Raw genomic sequence first — 20,662 nt, 5'->3', positions numbered from 1 at the left:
TCCCACAGTCCACTCTGATTCCCTATCACTGGAGCAATCTGGAAAAATGTCTTGGTCATTTATATTTTGGCTGTTTGTCAAGCCAGCTTTTGCCCATCAGTTATTCCTGGGAAAGTATGTGGGTGGGTAAAAGGTTGTGGCACTCATGTTGTTTGGGTCTGCCAGTTTACTGTAAGTGTCTCTGGAAACGTGCTAAAATTAGAAGGTCTGGGCCTTGGTTAATTCAGGGGTATTTTGTCTCTGAGCTCCTGTTATGTAGCAGTCTATCTCAACTGCATGCACTGAGGGCATGTGTGCTGGTCCTCGGTTTTAGAAATCAACTTCATACAATTACAGCCAGCAAATATGCAGACTCTGCTATGTGTCGGTCTCTGTCAAGTATCCCAGACACAAACAGAACAATCTGACGTGAGCTGATAAGACGGATTCACACGCACACACACAAATACACACACGCACACACTCACACATACTTACGCATGCACTGACACACACTCACGCATACACACACACACACAATTGTTATATGGGCAAAATCAAAAAAATTGCTTGTCGTCATTTATTTTTGTGCACAAAGCCCTCTTTCTATTTTAAATAAAAAAAGAGCCAAGCAGAAGAGGGATAATGCAGTTATTCCACGGTAACAGAATGACACGGAGACTCCGATATTTCACTTTAAAATGTTTGTTGACAAAAAATAGTGATTGCAAAGTTAAACAAACCATGCAACTATATGCACAGTGGCTAATTAAAACATTTTCCAAACACATTCCCGAACACAAAAACACATTTACTTTGAAGAACAGTGCAGTTGCAAAGTTTGGTAACAGAATGATAGCACAAACATTACAAAGTCATTCTGTTACCAAACTTTGCAACTGCATTGTTTTTCAAGTAAATGTGTTTTTGTAAAATCTGGAAATTGGAAATTGTTAAAACTAGTCCTTGTGCATAGAGTTGTATTGTTTGTTTAACTTTGCAGCCATTGGTTTTTGTTTGACATTCATTTTTAAAGTGAAAAATCTGAGTCTCAGGGACACAGGGAATTGCCCTTCTCTCTGTCTAGAGGAGGACAGAGAGTATGGTCTGAGTGTGTCTCTCTTGTCTGTACCAGAAGAGAGAAGTTTCGGTGGTGACAATCAGGACCACCCACCATTGTGTTGACTCAGGAGTCATGGGATATTTGTGTTTGACGCTGCTGGCATCACAACGTTCTGGTATGGGATATGAAGAAAGGATGACGTAGAATAACATAATTTATTGGGATAAAAGCTCAATTGGTTTTGCTTGATCTTTGGGATGTCTGTGTTATTTTTATGTACTGATGCAGTATTTTACAATGCAGTTGAAATGTAGCTATAATTCTACAGAAGGTAAAGGACGTTTTGAGAAAGACATGACTGGTACAGTATCTGAGATTTTGTTATATAATTTTTGTGTGTGAGTGTTTACGTGTGTGTGAGAGAGTGTTTATCACTGTGACTACTGAGAACGTGAACCGGTGCTTTCGTTCTAGCCCTCTGCTATTCTGCAGTAGGAAAATATATCGTATGTACACTACAGTGTGTGGCCTGTATTTGACCTATCTCTCTCTCTCTGTCTCTCTCTGTCCCCTTAGTCGGACAGCAATGCCAGTTACCTGCGAGCAGCGCGGGCTGGGAACCTGGAGAAGGCCCTGGACTACCTCAAGTCTGGGGTAGAAATCAACATCTGCAACCAGGTGGATTACTTTTCATCCAACATCTGCTCTTCAATTCATTCCCATTTTGTACACAATATGACACTTTTAGCTGCGCTCTTAGAAAATCAAGGTGCTATTTAGAACCTAATAGGGTTCTTTGGTAGTCCCAATAAGAGAACCTTATGTAGGACCCTTTTTGGCACTCGGTAGAACCCTTTAGGTTCCAGGCAGAACCCTTTTGGGTTCTACCTGGAACCAAGACTGTTTCTACCTAGAACTCAAAAGGGTTCTACATAAGGCTCTCCTATGGGGACAACCAAAGAACCCTATTAGGTTCTAAATAGCACTTTTATTTTCTAAGAGTGCAGCTAAAACCATTTTTTAAAGAGTGTATCAGTCAATGTAACTTAAACTATTTAAATCAAATACATTTAATCCTGTGGCTGTGTGATACATTTGTAAAATTTAAATCAAGGCCACATCATCAATTAGTCATTTGAATGTACTTGAAAGTCTGAGTAATCTCAGACCATGGGCACAACCGGTCTCTCTTTCAGAGAATGTATGCTGGGTGCCATAGATGTATTTAAACTACTTTCTTTAATTTCATTCAGAATGGGTTGAATGCTCTTCATCTGGCCTCTAAGGAGGGTCATGTAGAGGTGGTGGCTGAGCTGCTGAAGCTAGAAGCCAATGTGGATGCGGCGACCAAGGTGCGTCCCACTCTGCTTCTGTCACTGCTTTGTTGCTGTCAGACAACACTGAGGGGATGATTCAGTGAACTACAAGCATGATGAGGAACCTTTTCCTGGAGACTCGTGGTAGCTCCTAGGGCTGATATTCAGTGAGATGTGCGGAGGACCCAGGTTCGATACCCAGTTGGTCACAAACACAACATGAGCTTAGCATTCAGTGGTCAGCATCAGTGTGGTCAGCAGCATGTCCATGTTTGTTCATAGAAAGACTTGGAGACAGTAGCTACCATTAGTGTTCAGTGTTCCCTCTCTCCCAATGGAAGCAGACACTAGTTACAGTATATGTTAATTCTGCACAATATGAAAAATGCAACACTAAGGAGAGTCTTCAAACTACTCAACATCAAACTCTTCAGCTCTTCAAATGATACCTCAGACACTAGTCTTAGGAGGCACAGTAATGTTTGGCTTAGCTGAATGGGCATGATATCTGCACTCCTGCTTTTTTGTTTTAATTGTTGTAATCAAGACACCTGTCTTAAACTCATTCCTTCTCTACCTAGAGGGGAGGGATATATCTATGTCCTTTTAGTAGACACAGCATATGTCACTACTGTCATCACAATGCAAACAATGTGCCGGGGGTGCAGCCATGAGGTACACGCGGACACTGGGACTGGTGGGGGAGGGATTAACTGACATGCCTCTCATTCTCTTCTCTAATCCAGAAAGGAAACACCGCTCTTCACATAGCCTCCCTGGCCGGCCAAACGGAAGTGGTGAAAGAGCTAGTGACCAATGGAGCCAATGTCAACGCACAGTCTCAGGTAGGATATCCATAACACATACACACACACATACTATACATAAGCTCAGGTCATAGATACAGAGCACATCAGAACACATCATTATACACAAATTCTAATGATAAGGAATCTGTACAGGATTCACACTGTAGGCCTTCCCCTGACATAAACATTTAAAGGCCCAGTTCAGTCAAATGTGATTTGCTTGTGTTTTATATACAGTACCGTTCATAGGTTTGGAGTCACTTAGAAATGTTCTTGTTTATGAAAGAAAGGCACGTTGTTTTTGGTCCATTAAAATAGCATCGAATTGATCAGAAATACAGTGTATACATTGTTAATGTTGTAAATGACTATTGTAGCTGGAAACGGCAGATTTTTTTATGGAATATCTACATAGGCAGAGTTGCATAGAAAAAGCTATATTTCAGACTGGCCAATAAAAAGAAAAGATTAAGATGGCGAAAGAACACATACACTGGACAGAGGAACTCTGCCTAGAAGGCCAGCATCCCGGAGTAGTTGCTTCACTGTTGACATTGAGACTGGTGTTTTGTGGGTACTATTTAATGAAGCTGCCAGTTGGGGATGTACTTGTCCTCTTGCTCAGTTGTGCACCGAGGCCTCCCCACTCCTCTTTCTATTCTGGTTAGAGCCAGTTTGCGCAGTTCTGTGATAGGAGTAGTACACAGCATTGTACAAGATCTTCAGTTTTTTGGCAATTTCTCGCATTGAATAGCCTTCATTTCTCAGAACAAGAATAGACTGACGAGTTTCAGAAGAAAGATCTTTGTTTCGGGACATTTTGAGCCTGTAATCGAACACATAAATTCTGACGCTCCAGATACTCAACTAGTCTAAAGAAGGCTATTTTTATTGCTTCTTTAATCAGAACAACAGTTTTCAGCTGTGCTAACATCATTGCAAAAGGGTTTTCTAATGATCAATTCGTCAACCAGTCTCAACGTCAACAGTGAAGCAACTACTCCGGGATGCTGGCCTTCTAGGCAGAGTGTATGTGTTCTTTCGCCATCTTAATCTTTTCTTTTTATTGGCCAGTCTGAAATATAGCTTTTTCTTTGCAACTCTGCCTATGTAGATATTCCATAACAAATCAGCCGTTTCCAGCTACAATAGTCATTTACAACATTAACAATGTATACACTGTATTTCTGATTAATTTGATGTTATTTTAATGGACCAAAAATGTGCTTTTCTTTCAAGAACAAGGACATTTCTAAGTGACCCCAAACTTTTGAACGGTAGTGTATATTTCCACACTATGAAGTTGGAATAATACTGTGAAATTGTGGAAATGATAATAATGTCGTTTTACTGTAAGAGCTGTTTGAAATGACTGCCTAAAATTACAGCCTGTTTTGGTGGGATGATTTTGGCCTGCCTGGCAGTCACCAGGTGGTATATGTTAATAGACCAATAACAAAGAGAGTTTCAAACCACTCTGCCAATAACAGCTACACTACATGGCCAAAAGTAGGTGGACACCCCTTCAAATTAGTGGATTTGGCTATTTCACCCACACCCCGTTGCTGACAGGTGTATAAAATCGAGCACACAGCCATGCAATCTCCATAGACAAACTTCAGAAACGTCTAGGAGCAACAATGGCTCAGCCGTGAAGTGGTAGGCCTCACAAGCTCACAGAACGAGACCGCTGAGTGCTGAAGTGCGTAAAAATCGTCTGTCCTCGGTTGCAACACTCACTACCGAGTTCCAAACTGCCTCTGGAAGCAACGTCACGTCAAGAACTGTTCGTCGGGAGCTTCATGAAATGGGTTTCTATGGCCAAGCAGCCGCACACAAGCCTAAGATCACCATGCACAATGCCAAGCGTCGACTGGAGTGGTGTAAAGCTCGCTACCATTGGACTCTGGAGCAGTGGAAACACGTTCTCTGGAGTGATGAATCACACTTCATCATCTGGCAGTCCAACGAACGTGTTTGGCGGATGCAAAGAGAATACTACCTGCCCAAATGCATAGTGCTAGCTGTAAAGTTTGGTGGAGGAGGAATAATGGTCTGGAGCTGTTTTTCATGGTTCGGGCTAGGCTCCTTAGTTCAAGTAAAGGGACATCTTAATGCTACAGCATACAATGACGATCTAGATGATTCTGTGCTTCAAACTTTGTGGTTTGTCGGGATTGGTGTGGAAGAACTTGACTGGCCTGCACAGAGCCTGGACCTCAACCCCATCAAACACGTTTGGGATGAATTGGAACGCCGACTGCGAGCCAGACCTAATTGCCGAATATAAGTGCCCAACCTCACTAATGCTCCTGTGATTGAATGGAAGCAAGTCCCTGCAGTAAAGTTCCAACATCTAGTGGAAATCCTTCCTGGAAGAGTGGAGGCTGTTATAGCAGCAAATGGGGGACCAACTTCATATTAATGCCCATGATTTTGGAACAAGATGTTCCATAAGCAGTTGTCCACATACTTTTGGTCATGTAGTGTAGATTCTTAATTTTAAAAATTCCACCAGAGTGCTTATTTTCACTAAGCACAGTTACTGTGGAAGTTGTGTAATATACTTTGTATGGTACGGTATAATTCTCTGAGCTCTGGTATGATAAAGTATGATATTTTTTTCTATGTAAGGGATAATCAACGAGGGGCAATGCTTTTTATGGAAAATAATGAACTACCTGGAAGGTGTGTTTCACGACGCGCTAGGGGAGTGGAACTCACCTTCCACAGAGTTGCATTATTTGCCAAAGAACGCATAGAGCACCGAGTTGATTATCCCTTTTATACCAAGGCTATACCATGGTTCTAATCTAATGTGTTCACCATCAACTGAAGTATTTAGCAAGTTTACTAGATACAGTAGCTACAGTAGTTGCCTTGGTAACCAAACAAAAATACTTGATCGTTTAGCTAACCAAGCCATCACTTATAGCTTGCTACTATGAAAATCTAATTCAACCATGTCAATAATGTATTCAATTCGACTTTTGCTTTCAAAAGCAACTCAAACATTGAACATGCAAGATTGAACTATAGCCATTGAATTCTACATTGCTGATAAACTGTACCTTGCATAATTTGGAAATATTGCACGCTCTAGAATGCCCTCAAGCCAATCAGAAACGATTATTCAACAATGCCACGTTATAACATAATATAGGCTACTCTGTGTGCTTTATGGTTGATTGTTGCTGTTGTAATGAGTTTCCTGTTGGTCCTCTCTTGTAGAATGGCTTCACCCCGCTCTACATGGCAGCCCAGGAGAACCATATTGAGGTGGTTCGCTTCCTCCTGGAACACAACTCCAGCCAGAGTATGGCCACCGAGGTACCTGTGTGTCCCCTCCATCCCTCCCACCCTGCCTGTTATGTTGTTTACTGCCCTCTCTCTCTGTCTCTCTGTCTCTCTCGCTGTCTCGCTCGCTCTCTCTCTCCCTTCCTCCCTATTATCTCTACATGTTTACCTCCATCATACTCTTTTTTCCTCTCTCTCTTCATCCCCTCCCTGCCTCCTCGTCCATTTCCATCTCCCTCTTTCTTTCTCTGTTACTACCTCTCTCTCCTTCCCTCCTTTCCTACCTCACTCTCTCTATTGTAAACTGCCTCCCTCCCCTTCACTCACTCTCTCCCAATCTGGTTCTGTCAGTCTCTCTCTCTCTCTCTCTCTCTCTCTCTCTCTCTCTCTCTCTCTCTCTGTCTCTCTCTGTCTCTCTCTGTCTCTCTCTGTCTCTCTGTCTCTCTGTCTCTCTGTCTCTCTGTCTCTCTGTCTCTCTGTCTCTCTGTCTCTCTGTCTCTCTGTCTCTCTCTCTCTCTCTCTCTCTGTCTCTCTGTCTCTCTCTCCCTCCATGCTGCATTCAGGGACTTCAGCAGGCAGCGCCTCATTGATTGGTAGTGTATAGTAGAGCTGAATGACCTTGAGCAGGCCGGAGATAAAGTCCTTTATCCCCCTGCCAGCCTCTATGGCCCATTTACACTGAGAGCTGCCTGCTGCTGGAGCCAGGAGCTGCTGCCTCTGATGAGAATCCACCAGTAAAAACCACTGGTCTGGTCCACTGGTCCATCATGAGAAAAAAAAACTGTCCTTGAGAAAGCAAATGGTCCACACACACACACACACACACACACACACACACACACACACACACACACACACCACACCACACCACACCACACCACACCACACCACACCCACACCACACCCACACCCACACCCACACCCACACCACACCACACCACACACACACTGTAACATGTAAATGATGTATGATTGCGGGAGAGAAGTGTTCTTTACTGTTATGTAATGTATGCAGTACATGCTCCTGCTTGCTGTCAGATGTAATGGATATAGTGTATAAATGTACATTTTTATGTTTTAAGTACAATACATTTTGGCATGTTGGTGTTGTCAACAGATTTTTTTAAGGATATAAAAAATAAAGAAAGACAAATATTTGGTTGAACTTTGTGTAATATAGATTATACGGCTGTCATTAAAATGTAATCGAGTTAATCGCAGGATTTGCTGTTAATCACGATTAATCACAAATTCAGAATTTGCTCAAATTGAGCTGTAATTTAAGATTTGTTTATACAAAAGCATTACAAGAATATTGACGTCTTGATTTTGTCCTAAGTAACGGTTAGCAAAATCAGGTACATTGATAAAGCACTCTTTAACCTCAATGTCAACATATATATCAATTTGCATAAGGTTCTATGACGTCATCTATCCGAAACTGATCTAAATGGCATACAGACATCAAAGAGCATAGCAGGCATAGCTGTTCCCATAGCGATACCCTACTGTTCTTGTAACACATCGTCTTTAGTAATACAGTACTACCCCTATCCCCCTCTAACAGGACGGGTTCACCCCTCTGGCGGTGGCGCTGCAGCAGGGGCATGACCAAGTTGTATCCCTGCTCCTGGAGAACGACACCAAGGGCAAGGTGCGTCTGCCCGCACTGCACATCGCTGCCCGCAAGGACGACACCAAGGCAGCAGCATTACTGCTCCAGAATGACCGCAACGCAGATGTGGAGTCCAAGGTGACCACTACACCACATTCTGCAAATGTTATCTCTCTCCCTTTGTTTCTCACCTCTGTCTTTCTGGCTCTTTTCTTATATGAGTAGGATCATACGTTTTAATCAAATTGTTTAAATGTGTTTCTTTGTTTATTTAATTGTTTTCTTATGTTTTTTTACTTTGAGGTTTGTGTGTAATAATGTGTAGGTGCATGTGTGATAATGCATTACATTATTCTCAGTAAGACAATACAGAGAGGAGAGAAGGAAAGCTGGATATAAAGAGACATAGCTGATTCTGTACTGTGACCTTATATCCTGCAGAACAATTTAACCACAACTGACAGTTTTGTTTGGAACTTTGCAACTTTTACTCTTAACATTAACAACAGTTTCTGCATAAAGTTGAGCGATTCAAAACCTCTCTGGCCAACTAGAGACCTACTCCAGTAACTCCACCTGTAATCTCTCCTCGTTGTGGGATGTTGTGCGCACACTAACCACCCATTCTCTCCTCTCTTGGCCGGCCTTGTGCCGTCTCCCCTAGATGATGGTGAATAAAACGACAGAGGTATACCTGTACACTGTACTGTACTTATTCTATCCATCGTAGCTTAAACAAATCCAGAAAACAACCTCCTGTATCATGCACTAGTGTTGTTGCAGCCCCATGTCTCCCTTCTTTTTCAGTTTTTTTGTATTTTCCCCATCCCTTCATTCATGTAGTGTATCTCTTATTACTGGTAGATAGAGATAGCTCTGTAATATTGCATCATGTCTTACTAATACTGATGTGGACTGTGGATATCTGTAGCTGGAGGTTAGGAGGGTTCCAATGATTCCATGGGTTCCAAGACAGATATCCTGCCATAACATGGTTAATGATAAATAATGTTATGACACAATACTTACAATACCTAAGTGTTACTGTTTATCAGACTGTATTTTGATCATAATCTGGCCTATTAGGTTTGTTAAAGAACCCAGCCTCCCAGCAGCAGAGAAATGGTCTACTTGTTAGTTTATTAGACTGCATTTACAGTACCAGTCAAAAGTTTGGACACACCTACTCATTCCAGGGTTTTTCTTTATGTTTGACTATTTTCTACATTGTAGAATAATAGTGAAGATATCAAAACTATGAAATAACACATATGGAATCATGTAGTAACCAAAAAAGTGTTCAAAAATCAAAATATATTTTACATTTGAGATTCTTCAAAGTAGCCACCCTTTGCCTTGATGACAGCTTTGCACACTCTTGGCATTCTCTCAACCAACTTCATGAGGTAGTTTTACAAAGCTGTCATCAAGGAAAGGGGTAGCTTCTTTGAAGAATCTCAAATATGAAATATATTTTGATTTGTTTAACACTTTTTTGGTTACTACATGATTCCATGTGTGTTATTTCATAGTTTTGATGTCTTCACTATTATTTATACAATGTAGAAAATAGTAAAAATAAAGAAAAACCCTTGAGTAGGTGTGTCCTAACTGTTGACTGGTTCTGTATATCTTAACCTCCCGGACCTCCATAGTGCATGGGACATGAGTTACCTCTTGTTGGTGCTGTTTCCAAAGTAAAAATGACAGAAGGACTCCACCACACCAAATTATGGCAGAGAGGACTGCCCTCTCAGAATGCCTGTTTTGGCCGGCATGGCTAGTATCTTTACTTGGCTTTGTACATGTAGATATTTGAGCCTTAACTGCACTGCATGATAGTAGATGCTAAAAGCATTGCCATTCAATAGTTTGGATATTTGGATTAACTCCTAATGTGTTTTAAATGTAATGTAACCATCTGTGTCGTATGGTGAATGACAGAGATATTGACACAGTTTATGATTAAGAAGTGTTTAATGCAGAACTATCTCTTATTTGTATGAAACCTCAGAGGTCAAGCTGATTTGTTTATCCTTTTAGAATAGAAATAGAACAGTTTTTATAATGCTCACAACTTTAGTGGTTTATGTGCAGGAAGCTTTGGTGACCACCTGCTTTGTGCAGGATTATTGGCTTTATCTTAAATGATCTCCCTCATTGGAATGCTTTATCTAAAAGTATCTCTCTGATTGGATAGCTTTATCTAAAAGTACCTCCCTGATTGGATAGCTTTATCTAAAAGTACCTCCCTGATGTGCCCTTTCCCATTATATTCCTCTTGCTTAGACAGCTGTTTCCCTCTAAGCCATGGTTTCATTAGGAAATCACCATTGAACGATATACGTTACATTCACATGTGAAGACGTAACCTATTTATGGTACGTTTGTGCTTTGACACAACAAGGCATCTTGGCTGTTGTTGAAATTCTACATAAACTACAGTCTGTAACTGGGGACTTCATACCACTGTGTCTATCCTTATTGTGTGGTAGGTAACGTGTTATGGTCCAGTATAACACTGTGGTAAGGGTGAAATAATCATGAAAGCTCATGATCTCTTTGAATGGTATGTCATATGAACGTCAACATAGGCTACTATTCACATTCTAGTCGGCAGGATCTGTGTTTGGGTTTTGAAAACAAAGAGTTGCTCTGCCACAGTGAGAATTGTTGATGTGTACAGTAGCAGCCTTTAAACTTCCGCGAGTGTAATTTGAGAGAGTGATATCAGTCCCGTGGTTGTCTCTGACTCCTGTGTCGTTGTGTTTGTGTGCTCTGCTCTCCTCAGAGTGGCTTCACTCCTCTCCACATCGCTGCTCACTATGGCAACATCAACGTGGCCACGCTTCTGCTGAATCGAGGGGGAGCTGTGGACTTCATGGCCAGGGTAATGCTGCTCCGCCCTCTGCTGGACAGGAGGAGCTACTAGCAACAGTCCACTACACTCTATGGAGCAATACCCACAACAGTCTTACACCACAACCCAAATTACTCACACAATGCTCAGAACCTCCCCCACACACCCATCCCACAGCCTGTACTTATGTCATATTGTGATAGCGTTGCAATCATAACAACACATAACAACGAGAGTAACAACAGACCCAACAGCATTAGAGGTTAGCTTAATGGGCATCAGAGACAGCCTGTAATTATATGAAACGGCAGCATCTGGCTGTAATGTTTGTATTTCTGTTTGAAGTCGACAGTAATTAATGATTAGCTCCACAGTAAATTACACAAGAGATGGCTTATAAATAATACTCAACAATGGACAGCTTTACAACCCCTTAGTTAAACACACCACACATACCATTCAGAATACTTTGAATATCAGCTTATCAAATGATTGTTTGTTTGTAAAATGATTATGTTTTTGTACAATAGAACGCTGGCATCTTTCTGTTACTGGATTCAGATGCTGTTTAGTTTTACTCACAGGACTAAGTATTACCATATGGACGACATCCAAATAATATTCACAGTTCTGTATTGTGTGGCTCACTCATACCGCTTCTCTGTGTTGTAACAGAATGACATCACACCTCTCCATGTGGCATCTAAAAGAGGAAATAGTAACATGGTCAAACTGTTGTTGGACAGAGGATCCAAAATAGATGCCAAGACCAAGGTGAGTGCCTTCACAGAATTAAATGCAGGTTAGCATTTATTGAGATTACTCATGTACTGGATGCAGCTCTGCAGAGTGGTCATTAGCTGGCACAGCCACAAAGTCATGCAATCTGATTTTAAACCTGACCGTACCCTTAACCCTTACCGCACAGCTAACCCTGATGCCTAACCCTACCCTTAAATTAAAACCAAAAAGCACATTTTTGTTTTTATGAATTTGAACAATAAAGCCAATTTTGACTTTGCAGCTGGCCCATCTAGAGGAAATCGCTCAGTTCTGCCTCCAGGGCAAGACTCATGACAATAAACGTCAACCTGCAAATGAAATACAGCACTGTGTATATATGTCTATATGAGGGCCTTCCCTTCTATATGAGGCCTACAGGACTTGTTGTTAGTGGTAGCAGTAGGCATGTTGTCATGTATATACCTAACTACCTAACATGCACTACTTTGTCATTGTTATATTTTTTAACTCTGTTCTATTACAGTATGTATGCGTTCACTTAAATATTATCAAGATATGCGCTTTTCTGCATTCAGTCCATAGTGGGCTGAATGTTTCATAAGCTCCACCGCTCTGTGTTCTTATTGACTGTGTTGTTGTGTGTAGGACGGACTGACACCTCTTCACTGTGGAGCAAGGAGCGGTCATGAACAAGTGGTTGAGATCCTGCTGGACCGCGGAGCCCCCATTCTGTCCAAGACAAAGGTAGCGCCTTCTCTTAACATATACTTGGTTACTAAAATGATAACACTTGCATCTACCTTAATGTTAAACACATGTTCATCCAGGTAACATTTGCAGAGCATTGATCTAAAGTTGTTTGCAAATATCTCCTACCACTGATAGAATTGTCATTGTCACAGAACATTGCTGTAGTCTAACATTTTCAGCTGCTACAGAACATTGACATACCATTATGTCTGTAACCCTTTCAGAACGGGCTGTCCCCCCTGCACATGGCCACTCAGGGCGACCACATCAACTGTGTCCAGCTCCTCCTTCAGAACGATGTCCCCGTTGATGATGTCACCAACGACTACCTGACAGCGTTACACGTGGCCGCCCACTGTGGACACTACAAAGTGGCCAAACTCATAGTGGACAAAAAGGCCAACCCTAACGCTAAAGCACTGGTGAGAAAGGGGTGGAGAGAAAGTCAGGGTGTACAAGTTCAAAATACTATTGTCCATTTTAGTTAGAAATTGACATTTATAGACAGCATAATAAATAGAGCACCACCGTAAGTGTTAGTTAAAAAGCAGCTTTCAGTGCCACATGACACCGGTCCACATTTCAGTGGTCTCCTTTTGTTTGCTATTTAGCTGTGTAATTGCTGTGGGTATCTTTCATAGCAGCATTTCCGTGCACACAGAATCGTGAAACTGTGACCTGAGAGGTGGGAGAAGGTGGGACGGATTCGTCCCGTCATTCTGCTGACTGCTCTTGTTTATTGTTCCAGGAGTTGTCTGTTTGTGTCCTCAGCCCCTGGGTGGGGTCGGCAACTGTCTTTTTCTTCAGCCAGGCTCACTTCCTGACTGCAGTAACTTCCCCTTTTCATACTGATAAAAGTCATCAGAGCTGTGACAATGCACGTCCGTCCTTCAGTACTGTACCATTCACAACAATTCTTAGATTCTTAGAGCTCGCATTATTCTAAAATTGATTGCATTTTTTTTTAAATGTCATCAATCTACACACAATACCCCATAATGACAAAAATCAGGTTAAAACAGGTAAAAAAAAAATACGTATTTACATTAGTATTCGGACCCTTTGCTATGAGACTCGAAATTGAGCTCAGGTGCATCCTGTTTCCATTGATCATCCTTGAGATGTTTCTACAACTTGATTGGAGTCCACCTGTGGTAAATTAAGTTAATTTGACAGGATTTGGTAAGGCACACACCTGTCTATATAAGGTCCCACAGTTGTCAGAGCAAAAACCAAGCAATGAGGTCGAAGGAATTGTCCGTAGAACTCCGAGACAGGATTGTGTCAAGGCACAGATCTGGGGAAGGGTACCAAAACATTTCTGCAGCACTGACAGTCCCCAAGAACACAGTGACCTCCTCCATTCTTAAATAGAAGAAGTTGAAGTTTGGAACCACCAAGACTCTTCCTAGAGCTGGCCACCCGGCCAAACTTAGCAATCGGGGAAGAAGGGCCTTGGTCAGGGAGGTGACCAAGAACCCGATGGTCACTCTGACAGAGCTCCAGAGTTCCTCTGTGGAAATGGGAGAACCTTCCAGAAGGACAACCATCTCTGCAGCACTTCACCAATCAGGCCTTTATGGTGAGTGGCCAGATGGAAGCCACTCCTCGGTAAAAGGCATGTCGTGGAAATTCCTGTAGAGGGACACTCGAAGTCAGTCTTAAATAAATCATCCTTTATTTGTCATCAAGCTAGAGTGGTTCCAACCAACTCAATGCACCATAGTACACATGTTAATCAGAAGCTCTGCTTGGGCAGTCCCAGCAGTTGTCTTGTATACGGCTATACACAGACAAGTTATATTTGCATGATTTAGTAAATTAATTAATCATTACCGTTTTGTTTCATTCATTTGACTGACCAATACTGGTTCATAACATTTGACAAACCAACACCTCACGAGGCTTCTCCTCTCTAAGCTGAGACCTTGAAACTGAGATATCTTTCGTTCTCAAAACAAGGTCTGGGCGTACTGCCAAATTGCAGATACTGATAAGTGAGGATTTGTTAAATCAGTCACTTGCATGAACACAGAATTTGATTATTAGAACACCACATGAATTGAACACAGAAATTAGTTATAAGAAAAGCACAAACATCAAAATTCCATTACAGGCATGTGGAAGCCTGCTTGGAGTTTGCCAAAAGGCATCTAAAGGACTCTCAGACCATGAGAAACAAAAAAATGCTCCAGAGCACTCAGGACCTCAGACTGGGACGAAGGTTCACCTTCCAACAGGACAACGACCCTAAGCACACAGCCAAGACTACGCAGGAGTGGCTTCGTGACAAGTCTCTGAATGTCCTTGAGTGGCCCAGCCAGAGCCCGATCGAACATCTCTGGAGAGGCCTGAAAATAGTTGTGCAGCGACGCTCCCCATCCAACCTGACAGAGCTTCAGAGAATCTGCAGAAAAGAATGGGAGATACTCCCCAAATACAGGTGTGCCAAGCTTGTAGCGTCATACCCAAGAAGACTCGAGGCTGTAATTATTGCCAAAGGTGCTTCAACAAAGTACTGAGTAATGGGTTTGAATACTTATGTAAATGTAATTATTTTTATTTTTATACATTTGCAAAAATGTCTAAACCTGTTTTTGCCTTGTCATTATGGGGTATTGTGTGTAGATTGATGAGGAACATTTTTATTTAATCCATTTTAGAATAAGGCTGTAATGAAACAAAATGTGGAAAAAGGGAAAGGGTCTGAATACTTTCCGAATGCACTGTACATACTCCCTTCAAATGGCTTAGGTTTGATAATCTGCAGAGCTACGTTGTGTGTGTTTGAGAGTGTATGTGTGCGCGCCTGTGTGTATGTGTGTGTGTTTTGAGAGAAAAGACTGTCTTGGCACACATCACTAAGTATGTTGTCATGCTTTGTGGTGACTGAAACCATGGGTGTGGTGACTGAGGTTTACTGGCAAGAAGAAACTGTGTGGACCGTTGTAACACTATTGGGGCATAAAACTCAGTTAGGTTAACAATAAGATGTTCCTCTATCACATGTTTCATACTACAGAAAAAATAGGGGTAAAAGGAAACTGCTGTTTTCCTTAGAAACTAAAACCTGTGCCAAAATACCTGAGGAGTTGAGTGGTTTTTGTTTATAGAACGGCTTCACCCCGCTTCACATCGCCTGCAAGAAGAACCGCTCCAAAGTGATGGAGCTGCTGCTGAAACACGGAGCATCGATCCAGGCTGTGACAGAGGTACTCTAGGGTTAGAGGGCTGGGCTGTGCCTGGGGTAACACAGGGCGTTAGGGGTAGGAAGAACAGACTGGGCTGGGAACGTCAAAGATCATAGACAATTAATCATTTTGTTTAGGTACAGCTGTGTGTTTCCCTTACTCTAAGACATACTGTAGGTACAGCTGAACCCAGGCTATTGATTGTTGACTATCATTGTGATTTTCTTGCAGTCTGGACTCACTCCTATTCACGTGGCAGCTTTCATGGGACATGAGAACATTGTCAACTCACTGACGCATCACGGCGCTTCGCCCAACACCACCAACGTGGTAGGTGTTACACTACACTCAGCTCTTCAGAAGTTAAACCCAAAACAATTAGCTAGTCAAAATAGAGTAATACATACCATGCAGGTTACGTGTGTGTGTGTGTGTGTGTGTGTGTGTGTGTGTGTGTGTGTGTGTGTGTGTGTGTGTGTGTGTGTGTGTGTGTGTGTGTGTGTGTGTGTGTGTGTGTGTGTGTGTGTGTGCGTGTGTGTGTGTGTTTTACTATCCTATTGGGGACCAGAAGTCCTCACAAGGATAGTAAAACAAGAACATTTCGGACAAGTGGGGACATTTCGCCTGTCCTCGTAAGGAAAAAGGCAATTTTAGGATTAGGGGTTTGGGGTTAAAGCTATGGTTAAGATTAGTTTTAGGGTTAGGGAAAATAGGATTTTGAATGGGAATCAATTGTTTGGTCCCCACAAGGATAGTAAAACAAACGTGTGTGTGTGTTTTCCAGAGAGGCGAGACAGCGCTGCACATGGCAGCCCGAGCAGGTCAGGCGGACGTGGTGAGATACCTGCTGCAGAATGGAGCTAAGGTGGAGACTAAGGCCAAGGTGAGCAGAGGTTAGGGGTCAGGGAGTCCTTCGTTGTCTAACTGGGCTGTGAAACGATGTGGTGTCACTTTTTTTACATTGTGAAGTGAATAGACAGATTTTAATAGTGTTTGTCTCCCTCCAGGACGACCAGACGGCGCTGCACATCTCCAGCCGGCTGGGGAAGGCCGACATCGTCCAGCAGCTGCTGCAGAGGGGTGCTTCTGCTAACGCTGCCACCACGTCAGGCTACACACCCCTCCACCTGGCTGCCCGCGAAGGGCACGAGGACGTAGCCGCCATGCTGCTGGACCAGGGTGCATCGCTGTCAGCCTCCACTAAGGTCAGTGTGATTGAGTTAGGGTCCAACCAGAAAATGAAAAGCCAGCACTCACAAATAAAGAATGACATGTATTATTATCAGTTCAACCATGGTGGTTTAGTCAGTTGATGATCAGCAGAGTCAGGCTAAGGACAGTGTGGATTGCACATTACTACTATTGATTGGAGAATAATAGTAATTTGAAGTCGCTGTTCCTCACCACTGGTGTTTCTTGTTAATTTCCTAAACCTTATCAGGATGAAAATGACATGGAAGCTAATTTCCTTGCGCTTCCACACACATAATTGAGCTACAGATGTAGGATCTTATTTTGACCTATATTGTTACAGACAAATAATCCTGCAGCAACAGGGTTTGAACATTTAGTCCATAATGTTGCTTGATCGGTGGTTAGGCTATTAGCTGGCCAAAAACAGTCTACATGAAAAGTGCAATACTGTTAATATAACCATGTGTTAGTATGGGTTTTCAGTGAATTTATGTAAATCACAAAGCTCATGCGGTGCAGGAAAATTCTCACCAACAAAAGAGTGATCAAATTAAGATCCTACATCTGTATGATCTTCTTGAAGGTCAAAGAAGAGTGTTTCGTAGACTTTGGGGAATTGGTGTGTGCACATGTATAATGTGGCAGTGTATATTGCAGAAGGATGTCCTTGAAGGTGACACCCTGTCAGAGGAATAGATTAATGAAGGGTAAACCCCACTGTGCCTCTATCTCTCTCTCGCTCTCTCTCTCTCTCTCTCACACCCTGTCTGTCTGTCTGTCTGTCTGTCTGTCTGTCTGTCTGTCTGTCTGTCTGTCTGTCTGTCTGTCTGTCTGTCTGTCTGTCTGTCTGTCTGTCTGTCTGTCTGTCTGTCTGTGTCTAAAACACACACTGTATATGAGGGGACAGTACCTTAGAAAGCTGTCCAGAGAGATGACGTCAGGTCACAGCTGTCCAGTTGGTTGGCTGTGTTGGTACTGCACAGTACAGTGACTGCAGAGAGCACTAAACCGAAGACACAGTCATTTTGTTCCATTTGGCTTTGTCGGTGTAACAACTTGTTTTAACAATAACACCATGGAGGATCGGAGGATCCTCTTTGAACCAAGAAGTAGAATACCTTTGGAGATGTTAGAAAATAAACAATGGCATCTGAAGAAAAGTTGGCCAAAACGGGATATCAAAATCACATGGCAGTATGGAGCGTGAATTACGACATAAGAACAATTAGGCCAAACGTTGCTGTGTGTGAAATGGGAGTAATCTGTGGGAGTTCCACATCACTCTGGAAAATATGACCTAATGTCTTAAAATACTTTTCCTAACACAGGGGGACTTAACAAAGAGGGACGCCAAGATTAACATGATCACATTATGCGCTATCCTTTTATAGATGAGGAATAGGATATGAGAAACAGACCCAGTGACATATTCTCTCAGGGTGAAACATCCCACTGAGCAAGACAAACACCTTGTCCACCCACTATACTTTCTTTCACATGGCCATGAAGATAAAGTGAACGAGACCCTACTCTAAGATTATTTAACAGTGTCCCGTCCCGTCCTTTCCTGTTATTGAAAGGTTTGCAACGTTGCACAACCTTACACATCTTGAACGCTCTCAGCTCTCCTTTATAACAGATAGTGCTATCAGTTAAGTTAGAGCTACCCGGGATCCTTGGGATGTCCCTAACCTAAACCCTAAACTTAACCATAACCCTTACCTAACCTGAACCTTAACCGTTTAAAATTTAAACTTCAATGGGATGATGTCAGAGTTGGATGTCCCAAGAATCCCATTTAGACTTTTCCCTGTCAGTTAGGTTGCCAGAGCAGCTCTGTTCTCCCTGGCTGTCTCAAGTTGATGATGTGTCTCCTGATGTCTTCTACAGAAAGGGTTCAGTCCTCTTCACGTGGCAGCCAAGTATGGGAAGATGGAAGTGGCCAGCCTGCTTCTTCAGAAGAGAGCAGCTCCGGATGCAGCTGGAAAGGTGGGATGTGGGAAGACGGCAACTCTTGAAATCCAATAACATTCACTTGGCCATAGAATTAGAGTTGCTTCTAGTTCTATGAGATTGGTTGTGATGTTTGAGACAATATCATTCATTCTAATAGAGTGAGTGAAATAGTAGAGCTCCACCCTCCCCTCTCCTCTCTCTCTTCCACTCTCTCCTCCCCTCTCCCCTCCCCTCCACTCTTCCCTCCCCTCCTCTCTCCCCCTCCCCTCTACTCTCCCTCCCCTCCTCTCCACTCTCCCTTCCCCCCTCTGTTCGAATGGATGTCATACGTCATCCTGTGGGCCTTTGGCCTCCTTTCCTAGTCTCATCCCCGTCCCTCTGAAAAGGAACAGAACACTACTGAAGATAGAATGTAGGAGCTGCAGCTGGACTGAGGGAAATCACGACTTCTCTCAAGATGGCACAGCTTGCAGATGCTTTTCCTCCACTAAAACATTATGGCATGCACTCGTTCACCCTCTTCTAAGACACACAGATGCGTACAGACAGACACATACACACACAAACACACACACACACACACACACACACGCACACACAGACACACACACACACACACACACACACACACACACACACACACACACACACACACACACACACACACACACACACACACACACACACACACACACACACACACACACACACACACATCATACTTATGAGGAGCCTACTGGTACTAATTATGTGTCAGATCAGTGTCTGTGTCCGTGTCCAGCCATCTGAAAGTGCTTAACATAATGGCAAGCAGGTATGGTAATGAAGAGGAGGAGACTCCTAAAAATACATGTTTGTGGTTTAACAGTTCTTGGTGGTGTCACGCTAAAACAAGTCCCCATCTGATGGTGTATCCAAACTGCAGCAAAATAATATGCAGGCTGTCAGGCACACACAATAACATCATTCGGTTTTCAGGGTGCCTATGTCACTAGAAATTTAAAAAATTGTAGAAAATATTTCTGTTGAAGTGTTCTGCATTTTGCTAGTTGTGTGGATGCGCTGTAGATGGGCTTAATTCAGCGTTGTGTGCTCATTGGTGTCATGCTTAAACTGGTCCCCATCTGATTGGGTCCCATCGGCTCCATAGCTTTCCCTCCTGTTTTGTTTATGTTCTGGCTTCCTCCCTTGTGCTTTGGTGTTTGGGCTCCTTCTAACGTGGTGTTGTTTGTGTGTGTTTTAGAGTGGGCTAACTCCACTGCATGTAGCTGCTCACTACGATAATCAGAGAGTGGCTCTACTGCTTCTGGATCAGGGAGCATCGCCCCACGCCGCCGCCAAGGTACTTCACTCGGACACACACACACCAGATCAGGCATAATGTGACTAGTATCATACTGGTTTGGGTTTATTGATCTGATTAAAGCAGGCATGAGGTAGATTTTTGACCTTTTGGCCCATAGTACCAGCTGATAAACATTACGGTACCAGCTGATAACACACTGATTAACCATTAACTCATGTGTGTCTCTTATATGCTTTTTCTTTGTCTCTTGTCCTTGGCCTGTTTGGATTGGCCTAACTCTAAAGACAATTACTTTTTACTGAAGTGTGTACATCCTGTTTTAACCAACGAGGATGAGAGCAGAACAGGAGAGGATAGAAGTGATTTAACTTTCATTGCTGTCTTTCAAAGAAGAACCATGGATGTACTGTAGACTAGCCTAGTATGTGGTAGTGTGTCATAGGATTCAGTGCTCGTGTTTGATAGGATTCAGTGCTCGTGTGTCATAGGATACAGTGCCCGTGTGTGATAGGATTCAGTGCTCGTGTGTCATAAGATTCAGGGCTCGTGTTTGATAGGATTCAGTGCTCGTGTGTGATAGGA

General features: G+C 42.7%; 1 protein-coding gene across 23 annotated transcripts in view; it reads left to right on the top strand.

The window, feature by feature from the left end:
* Positions 1-20,662, top strand: part of LOC129836424 (ankyrin-3-like) — a 153,209-nt gene that overhangs the window by 83,642 nt on the left and 48,905 nt on the right. For 18 of the 23 annotated variants that reach the window (XM_055902562.1, XM_055902577.1, XM_055902576.1 and 15 more), the window contains exons 2-17: positions 1,619-1,720; positions 2,296-2,394; positions 3,105-3,203; positions 6,399-6,497; positions 8,032-8,217; positions 8,744-8,767; positions 10,871-10,969; positions 11,615-11,713; positions 12,329-12,427; positions 12,658-12,855; positions 15,547-15,645; positions 15,856-15,954; positions 16,409-16,507; positions 16,632-16,829; positions 18,709-18,807; positions 20,018-20,116. In XM_055902562.1, the coding sequence (XP_055758537.1) occupies positions 1,619-1,720; positions 2,296-2,394; positions 3,105-3,203; positions 6,399-6,497; positions 8,032-8,217; positions 8,744-8,767; positions 10,871-10,969; positions 11,615-11,713; positions 12,329-12,427; positions 12,658-12,855; positions 15,547-15,645; positions 15,856-15,954; positions 16,409-16,507; positions 16,632-16,829; positions 18,709-18,807; positions 20,018-20,116 (1,797 nt within the window). The remainder of the gene's footprint in view (positions 1-1,618; positions 1,721-2,295; positions 2,395-3,104; positions 3,204-6,398; positions 6,498-8,031; positions 8,218-8,743; positions 8,768-10,870; positions 10,970-11,614; positions 11,714-12,328; positions 12,428-12,657; positions 12,856-15,546; positions 15,646-15,855; positions 15,955-16,408; positions 16,508-16,631; positions 16,830-18,708; positions 18,808-20,017; positions 20,117-20,662) is intronic. The other 5 variants (XM_055902580.1, XM_055902558.1, XM_055902581.1 and 2 more) reach the window with 1 other exon arrangement.

This window comes from Salvelinus fontinalis, chromosome 37, assembly GCF_029448725.1.
Source record: "Salvelinus fontinalis isolate EN_2023a chromosome 37, ASM2944872v1, whole genome shotgun sequence".
NCBI classification, from domain to species: domain Eukaryota; kingdom Metazoa; phylum Chordata; class Actinopteri; order Salmoniformes; family Salmonidae; genus Salvelinus; species Salvelinus fontinalis.
The sequence above is the reverse complement of the archived record's forward strand: the minus strand, read 5'-3'. Positions and strand labels throughout refer to the sequence as shown.